General features: G+C 35.4%; 2 protein-coding genes across 10 annotated transcripts in view; one reads left to right on the forward strand and one right to left on the reverse strand.

Annotated features, from left to right (window-relative positions):
- Positions 1–1,947, forward strand: part of AVEN (apoptosis and caspase activation inhibitor) — a gene marked incomplete at its 5' end in the record, with an annotated part of 90,358 nt that extends 88,411 nt beyond the window's left edge. The window contains 2 exons of the mRNA XM_082283495.1: positions 535–895; positions 1,502–1,947. Coding sequence (XP_082139621.1) covers positions 535–895; positions 1,502–1,617 — 477 coding nt within the window. The 3' untranslated portion in view covers positions 1,618–1,947. The remainder of the gene's footprint in view (positions 1–534; positions 896–1,501) is intronic.
- Positions 1,948–2,023: 76 nt separating this feature from the next.
- The window catches only part of RYR3 (ryanodine receptor 3), a 201,631-nt gene continuing 181,015 nt past the window's right edge, over positions 2,024–22,639 (reverse strand). For all 9 annotated transcript variants that reach the window (XM_082283494.1, XM_082283492.1, XM_082283493.1 and 6 more), the window contains exons 89-103: positions 22,077–22,135; positions 20,199–20,367; positions 19,507–19,593; positions 17,567–17,764; positions 16,852–16,982; positions 14,374–14,416; positions 13,687–13,814; positions 12,711–12,771; positions 10,530–10,676; positions 8,722–8,856; positions 6,576–6,732; positions 5,504–5,568; positions 5,305–5,405; positions 3,755–3,806; positions 2,024–2,954 (exon numbers count right to left, since the gene is read on the reverse strand). In XM_082283494.1, the coding sequence (XP_082139620.1) occupies positions 2,859–2,954; positions 3,755–3,806; positions 5,305–5,405; positions 5,504–5,568; positions 6,576–6,732; positions 8,722–8,856; positions 10,530–10,676; positions 12,711–12,771; positions 13,687–13,814; positions 14,374–14,416; positions 16,852–16,982; positions 17,567–17,764; positions 19,507–19,593; positions 20,199–20,367; positions 22,077–22,135 (1,629 nt within the window). In that variant the 3' untranslated portion in view covers positions 2,024–2,858. The remainder of the gene's footprint in view (positions 2,955–3,754; positions 3,807–5,304; positions 5,406–5,503; positions 5,569–6,575; positions 6,733–8,721; positions 8,857–10,529; positions 10,677–12,710; positions 12,772–13,686; positions 13,815–14,373; positions 14,417–16,851; positions 16,983–17,566; positions 17,765–19,506; positions 19,594–20,198; positions 20,368–22,076; positions 22,136–22,639) is intronic.

The following is a 22,639-nucleotide window of genomic DNA, read 5'->3' on the forward strand; positions in this document are numbered from 1 at the left end:
GACTTTTCAAAAGGGCATGTATGGATAGGACAAAGGAAATGACTTGAAGCTGAAGGAGGCTTGGTTTAGATTAGATTTCAGGAAGAAGTTCGTTACTGGAAGCGTGGTAAGGCACTGGAACAGCTTTCCTAGGGAAACTGTGGACTCCCCATCCCTGGAAGTGTTCAAGGCCAAGTTGGATGAGGCTTTGAGCAATCTGGTCTAGTGGAAGGTTCCCTGCCCATGGCAGGCAGCCTGGAACTAGGTGATTTTTAGGATCCCTTCCAAACCGTTCTATGATTCTGTCAGTATCAGTGTTAGCGTACAATCTCATATTCTGTAACAAGGGATAAAAGGAGCTTGTATTTTGCATTTGCTTTTGTAAAAGTATCAAGATAACTTTAGTTTCCTTTTACTTCTGAATTCAATTCTGCTCAAATTTTCTGTACCTTCTTAAGTGATCAAATATAGCAAGTTTTAATTATAATCCAAATTGGACAGAATAGTAATAATAGATATTCATTATAAGGACTCAAGTCCTTTTTGTATTCTTAGGCATCAACACCTCTAGAGATCCCACAGATGAAATCTAAAATTTTTGAAGATGGGAAGAAGAGAGAGCAGCTGTTTCGACAGTCTCTGGCTCAAAGTGAAACCGTGTTGGTCTCCCATCCTGTTGGTAATTCTGTTGCTCCATCAGAACCTGGAAGTAAAAATGGTTCTACGACAAATGCAAGAGAATCATTTCAGAGAGTCCATCCACTATCAAATCAAGACACTGACCATTTGGATGAAGAACTAGATCTTCTCCTGAATCTAGAGGCTCCCATTAATACAGAAAATAGACCTGCATCAGGTACATTATCCTGCAGTGTATCAACTGAGAAAGATTTGAAAATGGATTATAAGGAAAATGGTAAGTTTTCTCCCGAGCATGCCCTTATTTAATTTCCATTATTTTCTGATTTGGTGATTTTTTTAGTTTTTGATTAGCCAGTTAACAGTACTGCTATCGTCATCTCTGTCACACTGCATTTCATTTTTCTGGGGCTGTGTTCTGACCCATTTGTTCATTGTCAGTTTTAACTTCTTACTAAACAATTGTCAGTTTCACTTTAAACATTAAGTGAAATTCTTCTGCAAAACAGCATTGGACTTATGATTTAGCAAATATTTAAATTTTTTTTAAAAAGTGTACTGCTGGGGAATTTTATTGCAGGGAAGATAAAGTATTCATGTAATTTCATCAGCCCTTAGTTCACTGTGCTGATAGTGTACAGAAGAATTGACAGCTATTTCTGATGGCTTCTCCTAAATGCTACTTTCAAATTTTACTAGCATTGATCTTACAAAATTAAGTTTAGCATAGAAACTATTTTTGGAATGTGACTCTCTGTTCTTCAAGAAGGAGAGATTGTGTTTAAATACAGTCACTTGTGCATTAAAAGCAAAACAATGCAGGAGAGAGAGATAGTATGGAATTTTTTCCAGATTTTCAATCTTGTTGTTTTCACTTTTCTAGAGCCTTCGAAAGTAGATATGCCTGAAGAGATGAACACATCACAGCAACAGCAATGTACATCTAAAGATGTTACTGAAGAAGAGCTTGAAGATTGGCTGGACAGCATGATCTCCTGAAGCTCAGATTTCCTCATATGAATAACTGAATATAGCAAACATTACATAGAAAGTTGAATCTTTCTTTGTCTCCTTGTTGTTCCCTTTCCTCTGTATGCCAAATGCCTGTTTATCTTTGCCAGCACTTAGAATTTTGTGCAACCAAAATTAATTTAGATGAGATTGAAAACTGTTGAAGACTAATGATATTATTAGAAAGGTCTAAAATTTGTGATGAAATTATAGTTTTCTTTGCTAAAGAAGCAGGCTACATTGCACAAAGAGAACAGTTATTTCAGCTTGTACTTGCTCAATGTAATCATTAAAATAAAGCTGTGGATGAACAATGAATACATGTGTTTTTAGTCACTATTGTCACAAAACTCCATATTGTAGAAAAATGGGAAAGATGACAGCAATGATAATATTTGGTTTATAATACTTTATTGCAGTGGGCACTTTTTATTAAAAGAAAAAAAATGCATAATCCTAGCAACTTCTACTTGCAGGTGACCATAGAGCATTGTTTTATTTTGGCCTAAGATTTAGATTGTGTTCATTTTGATACAGTGTATGTCTTTTAACAGCAGCATCTAATAAGCTGTTATTGAAGGTAGGATATAAACAAACTTCAAGTGCAATTTGATACAGAAGGACAGAAAAGCAATACAGTTAATGGGTCTGTTCGTCTAGAACACAAATAAAAAGTTTGCATAGCTATGTCTACAGAGGTTTTAAGGCACTTCAATGTTTCAAGGTTGACAAAGTGTTTGAAAATGATTTCCTTTTAACTGCTTAAAGCTTTTCAAACTGTATCATAATACATTGACTAGCAAATACCGTGGGGAAAAACTGGACAGCAGTTACTTGAATTGTTTTTTCTGAGGTATGGCCTCTGATGTTCAAGTTCTTCAATGTCAAATGTGCAATTAAGATGCCTTTTAGCCCTTTCAACTGTACTGCCAAACACCAGGTAATGATGTGGTTAAAAAGTTGTTATAATTTTAGGCCATGTTTGAACTGGAAGGCTTAAGTTAATCTGGCATAGTTTTTTCCAATTAGAATGCCAACAAAAGACCTGTTTCATGTGTGGTAGGTACAAAAACTTCTGAAATAGTGTCAAATTTTATGTGTGTCTTGAACTTTAAAGACATTTAAAGCAAATACAAGCTGTGAAATTACACCATGAAAAGAACAGAATTCATTTTTTTTTTGTATACTGGATCTTAGCAGTTCATGAATAAATAATTTCTTTTGTGATACTAGCCAAGTTGATCCTCATACTGTTTACGGAAGCAGTCCCCTGCTGGGAAAAAGTCCCAACATCTTTCTTGATACATCTTCCACACAAATGATTCCTGAAAAGGAGAAAGAGTATTTATTTTAACAGTCACTGTGCAGTTAGTGCAGTAGATAAACTTCTAACAATAACCACATACTGTGCTTGCTACCATGGAGTAGAACTGTAAAGACGCTGGAACTCAAAAGATTGTAACTCAATAATGTTTTTAAAAGTTTTATACTCCTTTTGATTCAGTACTACTGAAATATAAGGTCTATTAGTAAAATATCTTAAGTATAAATTAATCAATCTATTTATATCAGAGCAAACCTGTTCATAAATCTGTATATAAGCAAATGTGTTTTGCTTTGAATGGAAAACAAAGGTACTTTTGTAGTGTTTTCCTAAGAGCTTCTTATTAGAGATAAGATATAATTAAATTCTAGTTATTGTCTTATTTATTTACCTTTAGGGCTTAACAATGCTAAACATATGGACACCCATTTACACATATATATAGATTTTGACTATAAATATAGTAGCCTAACCACTTAAGCCTTTTGGGAATAAACTACACCTGGTGCATTTGGGGTTTTCTTCTCAGAGATAAGATGACAGTAAGATTAGTAGTAACTAACTGACTTCTGACAGAGTTGACTGCTGGGTAAAATAGCAGGGGGCAGCATGCCCCCCCTCCCTTTTGTTTTAACCCTTCTTTTCTTTCACTGGCAGTAGACTCTTGGGGAGAGTGGCATCATCCCCACTTCTCAGTGCTACATCAGTTCCACCTGCTGGTACACAGCTATGAGGCTTAAGAAGATAAAAATGTTGAAAGATAAACCTAAGAAAAACCATTAAGTTTTATTTTCTACTCACCTGGCCAGTATGCTCAGTTTCATCCTTGTTAATTAGATACATTAAGAAGAACCTGAAACAAGCCCATGAAGTGGGTATTAATGCAGGAAACATAACATCTCTACCTGATCTTTTCTAGTCTGGGGTATATGAGGAAGATTATGCCAACTAGCAAAGCAATGACACTGCTAGACATCTAAAGTGCTTATTTTAAAGGAGAAAATTCTGTCCTGAAGCATGTTTCCTGTGGAAGTGCTAACAGATAAAAAATCTGTAGAAGTAGAAAAATGCAGTTAAGCATTTCCTGCGTTACAGTGTGAGGAGCAATACCTGAATTAGGCATATGCCAAATTCTGTGCACATATGCTCCAATATCTCACCTTGGAAGAAGTTACTATGGCTACTGCATGGGAAGTAGAAGTGTGGTAAATACTGAGCTGCACCAGGAATTCTGAGCACTCCTGGTATACAGCTCGCAGGCTGAGCCTATCCTTCCCCAACACCTGTGCTCAGTCAAATGTTGAGAGCTTGAACTAATTAGGAAGATTGTGGAAAACGAAGTGTGGTCTGCTTAGAGGTAATACTACACATGGATACTTTCGATGCAGTGCATTTGGAATTAGGCTTAGTATGTGCTTTCATTGTGAAGGAAGGAAAGTACACCAATTTTAGCAGTTGTCTAATTAAAGGGTAACCTCCACTATGTATTCTATTATGAAGGAAATGGCCATTTTTAACTTACAGTAAATTAGAGGTTCTCATGTACCAACTAAGCAATTCAATATAATAAGAAAAGCTTGGATGTTGTAGACTGGTAAAACTATGGCTGTCAATGGAAATTTGCATCACATTAGGCAATTGATTTTTTTTTTTTTTTAATAGAAGTTCAGATGCAGTACTGGAAAGCCAGAATGCTATAAGGTTTCACCTGCCTCTCCTTTCATTCTGCTGGCACAATGCTCATATAATTAGTTATCTTTGTAGTTTTAACTAAAGCAACAAGAGTAACTTAAATATCCTCTTAGGTCTGCTCTATATTTACTAATGAAAGTGGAAAAGCACTCTTTTGGGAGTCGGGTATAGTCTAAACATGTATAGCTCCTGAGTGCTTCAAGGTGTCACTAAAAACTATAGGACCAGAGTTGTTAATTATTTTTTGGTGCTTATCTTTCAAGAACTTTTTACAAGCGCCTTTATTTGCTTTGCTTGGGTTTAGGTTTTTTTTTTTGTCAAATTGTGATCTCATCAGCATTTCCAAGTCACAATCAAAACTCCCAAACTAAAGCAACACATTGAACTGTCTGCTCTCCTTCCCCATATCTAGCTTTCCTTCCAGCAGAATAAGGAGTTGATATGCCTTCTGGTCTCATTCTACTAAGGTACCTATGTGTAAGGTGAGCACTTTAAAGATAACCAGCAGTGTGGAATAGTGGAGTGGAGACCGGAAAGGAGAGGAGATATTCCTCAGTTTTACAGCATTCTGTCTTGGGATTTTCAGCAATGTGTGCACCTAAATTACACTACATCTGACAGGTCTCTCTATCACAGTTCCAATTGTAAAATGTACTTACAAATAGTTTGCCAAGTTATGTTCTTGCAAAGTATGTGTTTCAAAACCATGTGGGGTTGTGTCAAAGTAGTCATTGCCGATTCCACAAATAAAGCATTTGGTCTGAAAGCAAAAGTTGTGGTTAGAGATGAATTTTAACTCAAAGGCTGTAATTGGTGACAATCTAGATAAAGCAATGAAAAATGTAATGTGCTTCCTACCTCCATGTCTTCCCTCACTTGTTCTTGCTGGTCTCTTAATTCACCAAAAGCATCAATAATCAGACCTATTTAAAATAGAAAAGTAGTAACACTTCAGTACTTAGCAATATTCATACTGCAAGTAATGTCAGTCAGGCATCCTCCACTGTCTAGAATTTAATGTGTTTATACATACTCTTGAGAGTAGAAAGACATTTTGGGGCTTTATTATAGTCCATTTAACCTTACATAAACTCGTCTTTTTTTGTTCCCATGAATGAAATTAATTTTCACTCTTCTTCTCATGAAACTCTTGTATCCCAAGTCTTGTTCAACAAAGACAGCTCTGCTCCCCCAGCCTACCTTGGCCAGTTTGTGAGTCTGTGTCACATTTGAAGCATTACTCCTCCGCTTTCAACATTTTAAGAAAAGAACTGGATCATTCTGGGGACTGTGACATTTGTAACTTTTCCTCAGTATAGATGTGTTACATTTTTTCTTTGCCACCAGATTGCCATAAAACAGTGGGGTTTTTTCCTAACAGCCTTAGAGATTTTGTGCAATGAGTGTTGAATGCTGCCCATCACTGAAGAGGGGTCTTGCTTGCTGTAAACCACAACTGCAAACCAATTACAACTGTAAATCAACCTCTAAAGAAATGAGGAAATGGCTATGCGGCCATGGTGACTTTCTCCATGTCATTTACCCTTTCCAACAGGAAAGTCTCCATTCCCCAGCTGTGGTGATTCCAGGCTAAAAGTGGGAAGAGTGTCTTCAGCAAGGCTCTCCCAGGTTTAAATTCTTAGTATAGGAGAACAGTGATCCTGCACAAGCTTCATCATTGCTGGATAGCAGTAAAAGTGTTCATAAACACTGCAACCCATGTAAGTTACATTCCTTACACTTTGTGTAGTACTTGGGAAAAGGCATATAATGTATGAATTAATATAAAATTCTTACTTTCAGAATTAATGATTTTATATACTCAGAAATAAGTCTTTATAGCAATACTGCTAAATTTACCTCAGACTTAAATATGTTTTACAATGATGAACTAATTTTGAAGAATGTCTGTTAAGGTAAGTGATGGTACCTTGAATAATGGCCAATAGGATAACAATGACAAAGAAGAAAAATGTGATGTCAAAGACAATTCGATACATTTCATAAGGGTCTCCAGCAGGATCCTCAATTTCATCTCCAATGCCACCGCCAGCTCTTACGCCGACATACATGTGGAACAGGTAACACTAAAAAAGAGAGAGAAAAATTACAGATATATTTACTATGAATTATTCTGTTGGGGTTTTTCTTTTTTTTTAATTATTCTGCTCTGCTAATTCTCTTGACAATTTATATTAACAAGAACACATAATATAATTTCTCATGTATCAAACACACTGCACCCAAAATCTATTACTTTCTTAACTAATGTGATTCCACCTTCAGATACACTTACTAAGAGGGGGAGTCAACATCAGCTGTTACCCACTCCTCACTCTCTGGGTCTAACTTCCAGACCATTTTGGGGGTATTTTTCTTGTATTTGTTACTGTATTCAACTCCTTATATTTATTGCTAAGGTTCCACCTTGCTCTGACTTAGCAGAGAACATCTTTTAAAGTCTCGCAGTGAAGTTTAGAAATGTGGAAAATATTGCCATGAAATAAACAGTGGGATATTCACAACAAGTAGATCTACCTGTGTGTAGGTAGTTTCTGGATAATTTAATTTTGCAATACTAGATTTCTGGTTTATTATACTGTAAATTAGTTGTGATCTGTGAAACTACCTGTGTTCAGTTCAATGCAGATGAAATCACTTTACAAAAGTATTGTTGTCATATTTTTTGAAGATACAAATCTTAATAGAAAAATCTTTGATAATCTGTATATTTAGTCTATGTAAGTACATTGGAATGGAATCTTCTGCAGGAGTGATAAACTACTGATATTCCTGTATGATTGGCTACAGAACCTTGAAAACCGCCTTCAGCCATACAGTGTGGGTTCAAAACAGTATCAGTAAGCACAGCCAGTTTTCTGGAGTCACATTAGACAGCAGTGGATGTTAAATAATGAGTATAAAACCTGGCATTAGCAAACACTAAACAGAACTATACATCCATTTTTATAGTGCGATTTTACTGATGACTTAAGATGCTAGTATGTGTTTAATTTAAAAATATAACTTAGAATTTATTTACCTCACTTGATAGAGTGGTTTAAAATGTAGTATAGTTTTATTACTCTAATTATTCCTACACCAATTTTATGACCTGACCATAGTATCCAGCTCACAAAGTTTGGGCAGGTTTCATAATTTCTGTAATTTGCATGTCTAACCTGCACTGTTTAAGAGAAAGTTCAAGAATAGGGAAGATCATTCTGTGAAGTCTATGGTACAACTCTGTTCTGAGGTATTTTATTCTGTCTTTGCTGTGTAATGCAGGGCAGAGAGCGTTTCTGTTCCATGGGAGATACTAACTGGCCACAAACTCAGAATATTATGTTTTTAATACCTGAATTTGTGTTTTCTGTATACAGTAAGAAAATCAAATCGTCTTCATATATTAATATGTATCTGTATGTGCTATTTTGACAGAAATAACATTCAGTGGCAATAGGTAGAAATCAGATCATAAATTGGTGTCATAAGATTATCACCCATAATAAGTTGTAATTTCTGCTTTCTCACCCTTGACTTCCTTCTTCATGACTAAATTACTAATAGTAATTTTGGAGCAGGCTTTTATAACTGCTGCTAATAACATCATATAATTCATATAAGCCAAGTAAGGACAGGACATTTGCAAACATTGGAAACAAATGGGGTTTATTTGTGTTGTGACCACACAGCTTCTTTTCGAAAGAAAGAGCAGCTCTGACCAGTTTGTCAAGAAATTCCTTTTTTACTTTGAGGGTTACTTTTTACTTTTTTACTTTGAGGCTTTGCCATCCTCAGCTGTAAAAGCCTTGCAGCAAATCATATACCACAGTATGTAGGAGAAAAATTCAGAATATCTTCCTATGTGTCATCTATTTGCTGTCGAGTTTAGACTATTGGAGAATGCAGAAGGAACTTCAAGACTGTTCATATTTCCAAAATGACGTTTATCAAGAAGAAGAACCCAATGGATTTAACAACAGACGCATCGCTCCTTACGTATCGTTCTGTCTAAAGTATCCATTTGAAAATTCAGGATGACATTTGAGGCATGCAGGTAGTGTTTTAGTTACCGTCATCATGTCATCACACTTCATGTCTGGTTCATCTTCATCTTCACTTTTGTTGTAGAATTTGCGGAAGAAGTTGAAGGCGACCACAGTGTAAAGGTACACTACTACAGCAAGGAGTCCCACAGTAAGCACAAGCTGTGTGTGGAGACATGACATGAAAATAGAGAATAGAAGAGACATACCAGCTTGGTGCATTGCCTTAAATATTGAAATGGGTCATATTGTACCTATCCCAATAAGGAAACTAAAGATAGCAGTTATGCGTGTACCACCAAAGCAATTTTTACACTCTCTAGTTTGAAAGTTAAATTATAGTAACTTGAAACACTGGACATACAATAAAAATTAAGTATTAAAAATAAAACCCTTTGGATAATTTGACAAATAATGTCAACTGGGATTTATTAGGACATATAATGACTTATCATAGTCTATTTTCTGTTCTAAAGCTGTTCAGCAAAGCTATTAGTAAAATGGATAGAAAAGTTTTTAGATAAGAGTAAGTCATTTCCAGGTCCTGCTTTTAAGGAAATTAAACCATTAGGTGAAAAGGTTTAGCAGTTAATGAGACTAGATTATATTCTCTGTTGAAGTTGCTGCTAGAAGATACAGCTCTGGAGAGGAGTTTCTGAAAGATACGTATTTTAAAAAATGCAACAACCAGTATTTACTCTTAAAAGAAACATAAGAGCATTGAAGGACAAGCTGGTCAATTATCACTGTCTGCAGATCTGTCAGCATGTTCCCAAAGTGAACATTTCATTTCAGAGATCTGCAGCTGTCTTTCAGTGTTCATATCTACTAGCCAGAAAAGCAACAGGATTACGAAAACTAATCTTTGCTTGTTAAGAATGTAACAAAAAACCATCGTCTTGGGTTGAAACAGTTTTGTCAACTATGCTCAGTTTTGACAATTACATTTAAAAAAGAATTCATAAAAATATATATATAAATCATAACAATCATTAAAACTAATATGAATTTGGTCATCCTAAAGTAAAATAAACAGGATAAAGCCAGAGATTTCAATTGTTTGTGTAATGATACACATCATCACCTTGTGTGGGTATATTTTTATGCCTCTTCTAAAACATCATGTGGTTTAAAATGTTTTGACAAATCTAGCAGGGCATAGGAGTGGGCTTAGAATATATGTTACTGCATTTGGGAAGGAATGGAATGTGTATGTTTGAAATTATATTTTGGGGACATTAGATTTCTTAAATGTAAGTTAAAAACTGTAAAGCTTGGTTTTTGTTGTTATGCTAGCTAGGAACATGGAGTCTTTGGAGATCAGAGAATGATTCCCTGCAGAAATTCTAACAATTAGTTTTAGAAATACACTTTATTAACCTGATTCTTGCATGACAAAGTGATATAGAACTGTGTTTCACAGTGCAGAATGCCCACACCTTTAAGCACATTCTTATTAGCCAAGTATTGAAATCTCAATGCCTAGATCATTATTACTGTTGTAGCTAAGGAGGACTTGTGTATTCTTAGTATTTGTCACCAATCAGCTCATCATTGAGAATACAGAAGGAGCTGGTTAGGTAGTAATTCATACTCCTGTATTTTTTCTAAAATGATGTGTTTTCTATTGTGTATGAAACTTCTTTATCTATCAGCACTTGGTGGGTATAGATTGTTATAATTTCATGGAGTTTTACATGTATTGTGTTGCAGAAGAGATGATCAATCCTATAATGATAAAAATGAATTCCATTCCTATATTTCTGGTACAACAAATTTTTTCCAGTACTTTTACAAAGTGTATTTCTTTTCAGACCTTTGCATGTAGCACTAACCTGTTTGCCATTGTGAGTAACTGAAGACAAAATAGTTCGCAATGTCTTAAAACCCATAGCAATATCCAGCAGGTGAGCAGCAAAGAAGAAGTTGTTGTAGTGCCCAAGGATGGACATAGTTGTGTACCAAGCTAAGTATAAAAATGACTGCAGAGAAAGTGAAAAGTGACAGAGGGTTAGCAGGCACTGATATGGATTGTTGAACCCAGAACACAGCTGTTTTTTTAAGTCACTCAAGTTGTTGTAGCAGGACACTTTGCCTATGTGGGGAAGAAACAGCTTAAACTTCATCCAGCTTTTGAAAATTACCAGTGATGGAGGGGGATGCACTGCTTTTGCTGTTGAAAAACGCTGAGACCAGCCTCATTCAACAACCCCAAAAATAGACATCACAAGGATGTGAAAACCGTGTGTGTCCTGACAGCTACTGGCACTGGCAGGGCTGTGGAAGGCAGGTGTTTCCTGATAGAGCACCCAAGGAGTGGTAGTACTAATAACTTATTTTAAGATGAATGGTGCTCTGCTAGCATGACTAGCCTGGGAATATATGAATCCCAGTCAATCACTTTATGTTGTAAAAGCTCAATCCTACTTTTTTAATGGCAGGGATTTCTTGCACTCCCAGGTGTGTGTGTGTAGATTCTTTACTTGAGTGGGAACGCTCCCCAGGGTTACTCCTTGAGGCTGAACCAAAGAGGTTTGCCCACTGTCACTGATATGGGCAAGTAACATAACAATAATTGTGGAAGGGCAGCAACAAATAATTATTAAGCTACCTTTTAAACCATTAATTTAATAAATAATTTACTTTAATAGCAGTTATAACCATCTATACTGTGCAGTATATAATTCTGATTAAAACGTCCTTTAGTCTAATCATTATCATAATCAATTGAAATAAACCACTTATTTTACCTATACAAGTATATTTGGTTTGCCATCCTTAACTCTGCAGGACAAAGTTGTATAAAGGATCAATTACACCTTTAGACATAAACCATTGTCCGAGTCTGAGACTAAGATTGGATGCAGCCACACCCAGACTCCTCTCTGAGGAGTTTAGAAAGAAGGGGGTCCTTTCTGTACCTCGTGACTCAACAGCAGCACCTCCCTGAGAAACTGTGTCCAAAGATTTAATTCTGTCCACAACAGTTATGAAATAAAGTAATATTCTCATGATCTGATTTGAATCACAGTCTGAATGTAATAATTCCATTTTACATATTCAAAAAGACTTACTCTGTCTCTCATCCTCTCCACTGTTCCTTTAAGGAGCATTTATTGCTTAGTTACTCTGAGATCACTATTTTTACATATTTAAATACATAATTTAGATGCATATAAAATATTTAAATAAACATTTAAAATATAAATTTAAAGTTAAATAATAATGATATTATTAACATCAATAACCTCTACTGTGAAACTGTTTTGGTTGAGGAGTTTGTGACACAGTACTTTAAATTTTAATACTGATTCTGGATGGAAAAATGTGGTAATGTGTTACTCTCGAGACACTTTGTTGAAGTCTTAGACCATGTCACCCAGGACGCCCACAAAACCTAAGGCACATAACACAGCTTATTCTTCTAACAAGCAGTGAACCTGAGCCCACTTTGATGTCAAAACTTATACTGAGGAAAAATGGCTCAGTGTGCTTTCAGTGCACAAGGAATTTAGGACATTGTCATTTGATTGATTCACCTTGACCTTCTTGTTTGTTTGGGAATGCTCACCAAAAAAAAAAAAAAAAAAATTAACTAAACATAGTTCTTCCAAAGGAGAAGGTTTGAAAGGTAAGAATTAACCAGTAATGTCAAACACATTATTAAAGTAAAAAAAAGGATATCTTTTTGTACACTGTGCTTGATTTTGAGAAAAGACACCTTTGGTTGCTAGATTGATTTCTACAAAATTAAATGAATGCCCCATTAACTTCTGAAATGCTGACATTGTATCAGTGGGGAGGAGGTGCATATTGCACTTTAGAACCAAAAATAAAATTCTGACAAAAATTAAAGCAATTTGCTACAACACAAGACAGAAAAAATAATATTTAAAAATGGCTCTGTAATGCAATATTATTTGTGTATGTTTGTTTAAAATAAAAGCAGATGATGGAAGACATATAGCCATGTTTAGAGTAAATCAAAGCATATTCTCCTAGGCTAACATACTCACATTATCAGTGAAAACAACTCCGAGCTTCCAAATGTGGTACTTTGTATCAATGGAGCTTAGCCTAAGAAACACAAAATTTTTGAAATACATAAATGTCAGAAATAAGTATTGAACACTGTATTTATAAACAGCAAACTAGTTTTGGCACTTCACATTTTTTTGCTGAAGGTGGTGATATAAATAAACTGTTCATTTTTTGAGTGATCCGGGTTCTTCATTTTTCAGAAACTATTCATTAATTCTGAGCACCCATAAAGAGTTTCTAAACCAACAAAACTGATGTAACAATTTCAGGAAAAGTGATACTGCCATATTCCAGACTTAAAAAATTAAAATGTTTGCCAAAAGTAGTGAAATGTGGACCGCGGGTTGCTTGAATTCAAGAGATAAGTGTTCTGTCTAGTGTAAAATATTGCCAGAATAACCAGGAGAAAAGGTAATGCCTTCTGCAATATTCTAAATATTTTATTAGCCATTGGATGGTGTGCAAAGGGAAATCTTTCTTGTGCATCTTACGTTGGTTGAGAAAACCAACTCTTGTAGGAGCATAAATCACTTGGGACTGGGACACTTTCAAACTCTCATCCTGACTGACTGATTAAGTCAGGAAAACATCTCTGAATCTGTACTAGACACCTGTTATCTAGGTAGTTTTTATCAATATTTTCTGCCGTTTGGTTTATAAACTCTGTTGTAAGACCTTTTAAATGCTGCATTAATAATTGTTTAGAAGAGTGGCCAACTATATCAGTCAGCATAAATTCACTCTTTTTGTTTTTCTTACTTTTATAACACAACTGTGTTTTAGAACAAACCAAAAGCTATTTTATTTTACTTCCACACTAGGAAGACTTATCCATTTGAAGTTTCCATGCTGAGGAAAACATCACGACAGTTTCAAAATTAAATCCATTTTTATCTTTGATGGTGAAGATACACCAACACATAATTTGTCTGTGAAGTTCAGAAGTCATACCATGACACAAGAGATGCCTCTTCTGGTTCGCTCTCTTCCACTGGACTAAAATCAAGGGCACTTTTGTCCAAACCCAGAAGTTCTGCAATGCGCTCTGCTCCATATAAGTCTCCATACTTGTTGATAACCTGAAAGTGGAAGAAGAGAAGCTTTTGCTCAGTGGAAGTCCTCAGTGACATTCACCTACTTTAGACCAGTAGTTGTCAGGAATTAAAAAAAAAGTCCTCCACCATTAACACTACTAGAACAGTAAGAACTCCCAGGAAAAGAGGGGAGCATAAAAAAGAAAAATAGAAGCATTAAAGGCTATTATCTGAAAACTTATGTATAATTTTCTGTCATTTAAGCTGGCATGTTTTTCTTTTTTTAGGGCAATGAGGGGGCTTTGTATACTAAAGATGACAATGATTGTAAATTAGACCTGCTGGCAGATTGACAGCACAAAGTTATTTCAAATGTCTGAGTCTAGGAAGGAAACCACAGCCTTCTGTCTTCCTCCCTCCTCCCACCTACGCCGCAGCTGCCTGTTCACCGAGACATTTGACACAACAATAACTTCCATGAAACAAATTCCAGTTCTCAGTTATTTCTGTATTTATGTGTGCAGAAGGTATTATATGGATATCCAAATTAACCAAATAGTGGATTATTGCTCTGAAAAACATAATAGAAATATAAAAAGCCTACCTTCCGTTTCACAAATTTGTCCCAGTAATTGTTAGGGAAGGACCTACATAGATAAGGCAAAGATATTTCAAGTTATTTAACTTGTTAAAGGAAAGAAAAAACAAACAAAAAGGGAGAAAATACCATGTTCCTGATCATTGCAAAGTTTGGTATAATTTTGTTCACTCACTGCACTTCAAATTATGAGAATGATTTCTTTTCATGTGGACAACAGCTGTTATTAATCATATTTTGCTGCAATATCATCTGCCCCCTCCACACCCCCTTTCTTTTTCCCATCCACAAATATGACTGGCTACAAAAGGACAGCATGCTAAATATTATCACCTAATAAGCCCAACAATTCCATAATAGCAGGTTAGTCACTGTAATATCATTCATCTCCTAAATAAATACTTTATCACTCATAGCCATAAAAATCAAACCAGACAACGATTTTCAGAGGAAAATAAGAGAATTTTGAAGCATAAATAATTATTGTGTTCATTGGATTACATTTCAAATAGAGGCTGAGCACTTGAGAACCAGTCAACAGTTTGCCAACAGAAATCTAGAAATATTAAACCTGCCAAGGAAATTCAAGAGGATAATTTGCCAATATATAGCAAATATATATATAGCAGTATCCAGGATCTCCCCCTTCTAATGATCTTACTGTATATTATCTCAGTTTTGAGGAATGCCAATTAGCAGGAAACACTACAAAATTTATTTCCTGGAAATAACACTGAGTTGAGAAAATATGCAGGAATGTAAAAGAGAAAAATACCTGCTTAAACTAAAAGACAGTATTGGTAAAATAAAGTAAGTGCTAGCAACAGAAAAATGAGATTCCAGAACACCATTCTGCTGGGATGTGAGGCAAACTTCCCAACTACTATGCTAGAACTTCCCAACTACTATGCTAGAATTTTTACCTTCCTGAATTGGAATTCTGAATGAAATTATTCCAGATAAAGGCAAATGCTTCTCGTGACTCAGATGGATGGTATATTCTAGTCCAATGCTCTGTAGTATTTCTTCTCTTGATTTCTCAGGCTTGTAAGCAAAATATGTCATAGTGTAGCCAGCTTGTGTCTATCTCTTTTACCACAAACATCTAATAATTCATCAGAGTACCTCTTTTGCATTTTTAATTAATTTTTTTCACTTACAGAAAGCAAATTTCAGTTTATATAGAACACTGGGTACCCTCCAGCAGTGGTTATTCTGATCATACAGTACCTGCACTAAACTTCGAGACTCAGTTAACATCAGAGGGAAGGATTAGCCTGCTTAAATTAGCCTTAGTCTTTCATTTAACTTCAGTAGACAGTGCAACATGCTGAGAACAAACTTTACAGCATGTCATTAGGGAAAAGTTGACAATATTTTTAATTAATTCGTGCTTCTTTTTGCTGAAGATAAAATTACTGGATATCTTGATGGGTTGCTATCAGTAGTGAAAAAATATGGTTGGAAAATAAGCAAGCACCTCAGTTTCCCAACTACCTTCTGTTGTAACTTTAATAGCATGTGCTAGTCCATACTGCTGAATGAAATTAAGAAAAATTCTTGAAACTTAGGTTTAGGAAAACAAAGCATTCAAGAATTTCCAGTATTTTAGAGATTCTAATCATAGAAGCATAGATGGAAGCGACCATAAAGATCACCTAGTTCTAACCCCCCTGTTTTGGGCAAGGCCATCTTCCACTGGACCAGGTTTCTCCAAGCCCCATCCAGCCTGGCCTGGAACACCAGGGCTGGAGCATCCACAACTTCTCTGGGCAACCTGTTCCAGTACCTCACCACTGTTATAGTAAAGAACTTCTTCCTTGCAGCTAATCTAAACCTACCAGTAAATTCTGAAAAACAGCCTGTAGTCAGGGCATTCTTCCCAGGGAAGAGAGCTGACTTGCTGTATTTGTCTATGTCACTCCTACAAACTGCTGCAGCTTACTGATGCAGAACAGCAGATGAGACTTAGAATCAGTGTATGACTACTACAGTATTTGCTAATGCCTACAACTTGACAGAAATTCCTGTCAGACCTGTTCAAATTCTAGGACTGCTATTTTTCTCTTGATTTACTTCTCATGTAATATACAAATTTCTTTAACAAGGAATGGGAAAGAAAGGGAGGAGAGTATTACTATACAAGTGAAACGGAGTCACTGGAAAGGATGGAAGTTGTCTTTTTAGAACTTTCTAGAGACTAATATGTGAAATGTGTTGGAGAGACATTATGAGGTAAAACACATAATCCTTGCAAACTCTAGAAAATGAGAAGGAGGTGGAATGTATGTGTTATAGTAGTGTTTATTAAATAGATAATACAAGATTTCACATTAGAATCTGATGCGACTGTAGCATCTAATATAAGGTGTTAAATGCCTTTCCTTTAGATGAACAAAGGAAGGTGGACAGGAAAGGTTCTAGATCAGTGGCTTAATGAGCTATAATATTATAAGCAGTTTACATAGAGTCAATTTTACTTACGGAGTATTTATAACGAGGCGATCCCATTGTCCTTTAATATCATCTTCAGTTGGCTGTTCAGTTATGTATAGTCCATCAAATTCCAGCTTTCTAGCTACCTCCTTTTCCCTCTTAAATACAACCAGAGGGACCTGTGGAAATGACAGTGGACATCTTTGTCACGGTTTACGTATTTTTGGTACCTATAGTACTCTCTATAACACTAAAAATGTAAGACCCAACATCACACTAGACTCTCCCACAGGCAGATCAATGCCTAGGCAGCCTCTGAGCAATGGCCACCTAGACAGTCAAGCCCCAACCCTCCCACACACACCACTTTTAATTGCTGAGCATGATGGAATATCCTTCTGGCTGGTTCAGGCCAGCTGTCCTGGCTGTGACCCCTCCCAACATGCCTGCTGAGGGATGCACAGAGTGGGTAAAGCAAAGAGAGAGCCCTCACACTATTAAAACACTGTCCAGCAATAACCAAATGTGGCTGTGTCACCTGCACTGTTTTAACCACAAATCCAAAACACACACACACCACTATGAACAAAGTTAACTAATTTCTGCTGGACAGAATATGGGAGCAAAACATCTACATACTGAACAGTGAGAATTTTTAAACAGCTAGGTACAAATAGGTATTCCAGTATTAGCACCAACAGCCACCTTGGGACATAGCCAATGTTTAACAAATAATAGATTAGTAGTAAGATTAAGAACTTGCCTTTAAGCAGTAGTATCCAATCACACAGACAAAGGAGATGATAGTATGAATAACTGCCAATGCTCTTAGAGCAGGTGCCATGTAGCCGGTACTTTCTTCTAAAACAAAAAACACCATGCCCTCCTCCTCTTCCTCTTCAGCAAAGGAGTTCCAGAGATTAGAGTCTTCCTCTACTTCATCAAGGGGCTCTTCTGTCACCTGAGAAAAATTCAAGCACATTGAAAACAAAATAAACGTGCAAGCTTTCCCTTTAATGATACATAGTGTTTGCAAAGCCTGCTCAGAGGAGGATGATAGTAGCTTTAAAAGTCCTTCATTTGCACAGCAGAAGTCTCCACATCATGTCATGTCACTGAAAAGAAAATCTGGAAAAAGCAAATACAGGCAGCTTACAAATCTCTCTAAAAGTGCTGTAGCGAAACTAAAACAAATGAACAAGCTCTGCAAAAATGATTTCTTGGAAGAACCAAGGAATCACAGGATTATCTATTATGACTGAATTCAGGGGTTTTTTATAATCTACATTGTTCCTGATTACTCGAGTCTAAAAAGAAGCAAAGTTTTCATATAATCAACTTGTACACTGTTCATAACTTTTTATTTCATTACTCCCTTTAGAGCTTACAAATTATATACAGTATTTCATCAGCTGACACACTGCCCTAAATTCTTCCAGTGACTTTAAAAACCCGACCTTTAAAATAAAAGCCCTAGGGGCCCTTTTTTGACAACTTTATCTCAAAGCTAAAGTCCTGCTCAGTCCTGTTTGACTCCCACTGACCCTTTGCTATGTATGACAGATGGACTTGTACTGATAGACACGAACTTTTGTCCTTGCTCTGCAACAGAACGGTTGTCACCCACCACACTCAAAGAGATGCAGAAGAGAATGGGGAGAAAAGGAGACTGGCATAGACAAAAGCAGAATTCTACACGTATATTTGAAGTCCGTCTTCTCTAACCCTATGGGAAGGGAAGGAAAGAAAGAGACAAGAAGGAAGCTCTAAATAGCCATGACATCTTTCTCCTGGAATGTGCAGTACATTCTGCCCAGTTTCCAAGAGTTTTTTGCATCTTTACCTGCCCTGCCTCTGGGACAGCAACTGTGTTATAGGAGTTGCATTTCAAGGTATTTGAGATCAGGACTCAGTTATTTCTAGACTGAATGTTCATCCAGCTGTTTTTGTTGAAGTTTTTGGTTGTAAGCAACAGAACTAGAATATGTAATATTGAAAAACACAAGATTAATCAGTTTATTAAAACTTTCATTCTATATCTAGGAAGCGAAAATCAAAAGGGCCAGATTTTAGGATATAGATAAATCAGAACTCTTCTCCCAGACTTCAGATTTGTATGGAAAGGAAAAAAAAAAATAAGTCTTTTATGGATGGGAGTTCTTGTTACTGAATTCTGATCTGTTTCATGGATAGAGGTTGTGACGATTCATGAAAAAACATGGTGGAGGCTGCTGAAGATGTTCTACTTTGTATCATCTCGTGTTATACACCAGAACCTGAAACAACTCTAGGTTCAGGTGAACCTTCAAGATTAGGTTTAAAGTATGAATGTATAGCCTTCTTTATCAGTGAGCTAAACAAAAACAACTGTAGCCTACTATGAAAAAAGAGAAGTAACTGAGAATAGCCAGATGAAGTCTCTTAATATCTTGAGAACAAATGCAAGAAAAATAATTCAACAGTTTTGACACTTGAATTGTTGTAGTCGATTTCAATTTTCCCAGAAGAAGATTAACAATCTGAACAATAACACACTTACGTGACTAAATGAAAAAGTGCCTAGAAACTCAACTATCAAGGAGAAATTAAATGAGTCTCTTTTCATTCAGCCTGAATAAAATAAAAACAGAATAGTTACGAACATTAAATTACTGTAACCTCTGGTACTAACAAAAATATTTAAAGAACAATGCATAACCTTACCTTGTAAAATAGAAGAATAAAATTGATGGCAAATGCAACAAATAGAGCAAGAAACCTTAAGTTATAAAAATTTCTTGCCAAGCAGTGCTGAAAGTAAAAAAAAAAAAAAAAAAAAGGAATTAAAGGTAGCCTGTGAGTAATATCAAAATAAGAAAAACAGATAGCAAGATTTTTAAAACAGTAAATACATAATTGTGTTTCCTTCATACACCAGTTATAATAAGCAAGGGCATTTCTTGGCAGCCTATTCTCCCACTTTATGATAAATGGAATTAAAAATAATAGCCTTAAAATTATAAGTCAGAGAAGACTGAAGTAGAAAGAAGTGTGGAAAGAAATGTTAGAATACTGGAAAAAAACTACTTGAGAGTTTTCAGAGAATTCAACATTTCATGGTTTTAAGAAAAAGAAAAATAGAAAGTAGAGTTAAAGATTCTAAAAGTTAGATTATGGAAAATAAGGAGCTCCTAAAAAGGAGCTCAGGAGGCTAATCTGTCCTGTTAGAAATTACACACAGAAACACTTAATTACATAACTCTACAAAGTATTATAAAATCACAAGAGACTGACTACAGACAATCATCTGAAAACTCATGCCAACGTTCCGCTTATGATGACATTTTTCCTTTAAATATCAAAAAAGGGTTCTGTAAATAAAAATTCAATGACTAAAGAATTTAAGAAAAACTTACAAGTATCTTTGTTTGATAAATTTCCAAAGCCTTGAAGAAGTTAGCCATAACAGCCTCTGGTTTCTCAATTTTTTGTCCATGCCTCCTCTTTTTTTTCTTCATTTTTCCCTCTTCTAGCTGCTCAGATTGTACTTCCTTTGCTTTATCTTGTTTCTCACCATCTTCCATGCTAGAAGAAAGGTTAACTAAACAAAAATTCGGCACCAAACTCTGTATTGTAAATGCATTCATTTTAAATTAATTTCAATTCATAAACTTTGGTTTTGAAATTTAGTTTTTATTCTGTATGTAGCAATAGAGGAATTTAGTTACTAACAACAACAACAACAAGAAGCTGGATTTCCATATGTGTGAAATAATGTTGAGGCATCAGTATGATTGAAAGTTTTAGGAATGAAGATAAAGGAATACAGTTTGTGGTTCACTTTATCACTACTTCTGCAGTAGGAATCATATGAATGTCTATGAATGAGTCTTATCTTCTCACAGAGTCCCTATTGCAGTATCAGAAATATAAGCCATTTAAACTCAAATTTTTAAGCTGAAGGCAATTTGAATATGTTGTGAAAGTACTTGAGAAAAGAATTAAGCCTGTCAGACAAGAGAAGACAACAAGGAATTGGGAAATTAAGTCCAATAAAATAAAAGAGGTAGAAAGTGGTCATTCTTATGAAAAATAAGTGGTGGAAAACCCTAAAACAAGAAAATTAGAGACAAATCATATCAGAACAATTTTGTGACAATAAAATGTAAGAAGGGGACTTTTTAATTGAAGAAATATGATATAAATAGCCTGAAAGGTAAGAGATAGTAAATGAAAATGTGTTGAACCATCATAGGTGGTGTTGAAGGCATACTGTAATGAGATAATTCAAAACAGAAACCAAGAATCAATTTAACTTCATTCATGTGAGCACATATGTATGTGCACATTCATGTCCATGTAAGACATCCCTAGATACAGATATATGTGTTTACACATATATCTATGTATATGCATTCCTACACACACATATAAACATATATACAGAGGGGGGAAAAAAGGATCGTTTTCAGACCAGCTATACAAAGTGTATCCAGTCCTAAAGTACTGACCCCAATGGCACACTTAAAAAAAATTAACTTTGTCAGATAAGAGGAGAAAGATAAATGACTCTGAAGTAAATATTTTAAACATGAAGCAAAATTGAAAAAAAAAGAAAATTATGTATAGCTTTTGATGCTGTAAGAATCTCTAGGACACCTTGTGTGTGTCTCTACAAATATTTTAATCTGTTACTACAATGTGACTGCAGGTCCAGGCAGACGGGATGCTCCTTAGTAGGATGCTGCTAAAGCAAGGCAAGTATTTTAAGTATTCTTTAGGCAGTCATATACAGGGTGACTGGACAAAGGAATGTATCTGCTATCAAGTTCACAACTCAAGAACTGATAAAACAGCAATAAATAAAAATTATTGGTTTAGTTAAATCTTGTGTTTTAATGATCCAATATTGTTGCATGAAAATTGTGGTGGGTAGTAGGGAAAGCAGAAAGCAGTAATGATAAGTTGCAAAGGTTTTTTAAGACTGGTGCTCATTTTTAAAGGACGTTACGGGAATTTTTACACGATTTCTTAAAGAGGCAATGGCCACAGATCTGTATATGCATAATTGTCAAAGGCCACAAAAATCAGCTTGCCATTGTGTTGCCTACTGAGATGGTCTGCCATCTTTTAGTATATTTGCAAAATACTTAGTATATTTTCAAAACACTGATGAGACAAATTGTACACAAAGTTCTTTGAATACTGAACATTGCTTGCATTCTTTGTGGCCAAATTATTTAACATTAGGAAGTACCAAGGTGTGGAGCAGGAATTTCGTAAAACTAACTTACTCAGCCTTCTCAGCTTCTGTTTTTCTTTGTGTTCCAGCTTCTTTTGCAATTTCAGATATCTGCAAAAAGTATTTTAACTGTCAAATGGATCCATTCAAATAAAATTCTGGTAACTTTAGTTACAGTCTTCTAAGAAACAAACAAAATAATTAATAATATTTTTAGAGCAATTTTGAGTTTTAAAGTGTTAGATTTTTAAAAAGAGAGAGCTCAGGCTATATTTTAACAATGAAAATGGCAGAAATTATTCTGATAGCATTTTCTGTATACTATTATTAATAGTCTAACTAGTCCAGTTGACTGAACAACTTAATTATACACGGTCATCGGGCAAATTATGTGACCAGCTGAGGATGAAGGTAACTACATCCAGATCATATCCTGATACTAAATTCACCCACAAAGATTCAGTTGCGTTGCTGACTATGTGCAAAATGAGCATCGGTTTGCCTCTTTGCAAATATGAAACAAGAAACAATATATTAATGTTATCATAAAAAATCTGAAAAATTTCTATGTAACTATCAGATATTACAAAACCCAATTACTTGGCCATGATCAAG

The sequence above is a fragment of the Coloeus monedula genome (assembly GCF_965178545.1).
Source record: "Coloeus monedula genome assembly, chromosome: 6".
In the NCBI taxonomy this organism is placed as follows: Eukaryota; Metazoa; Chordata; class Aves; order Passeriformes; family Corvidae; genus Coloeus; species Coloeus monedula.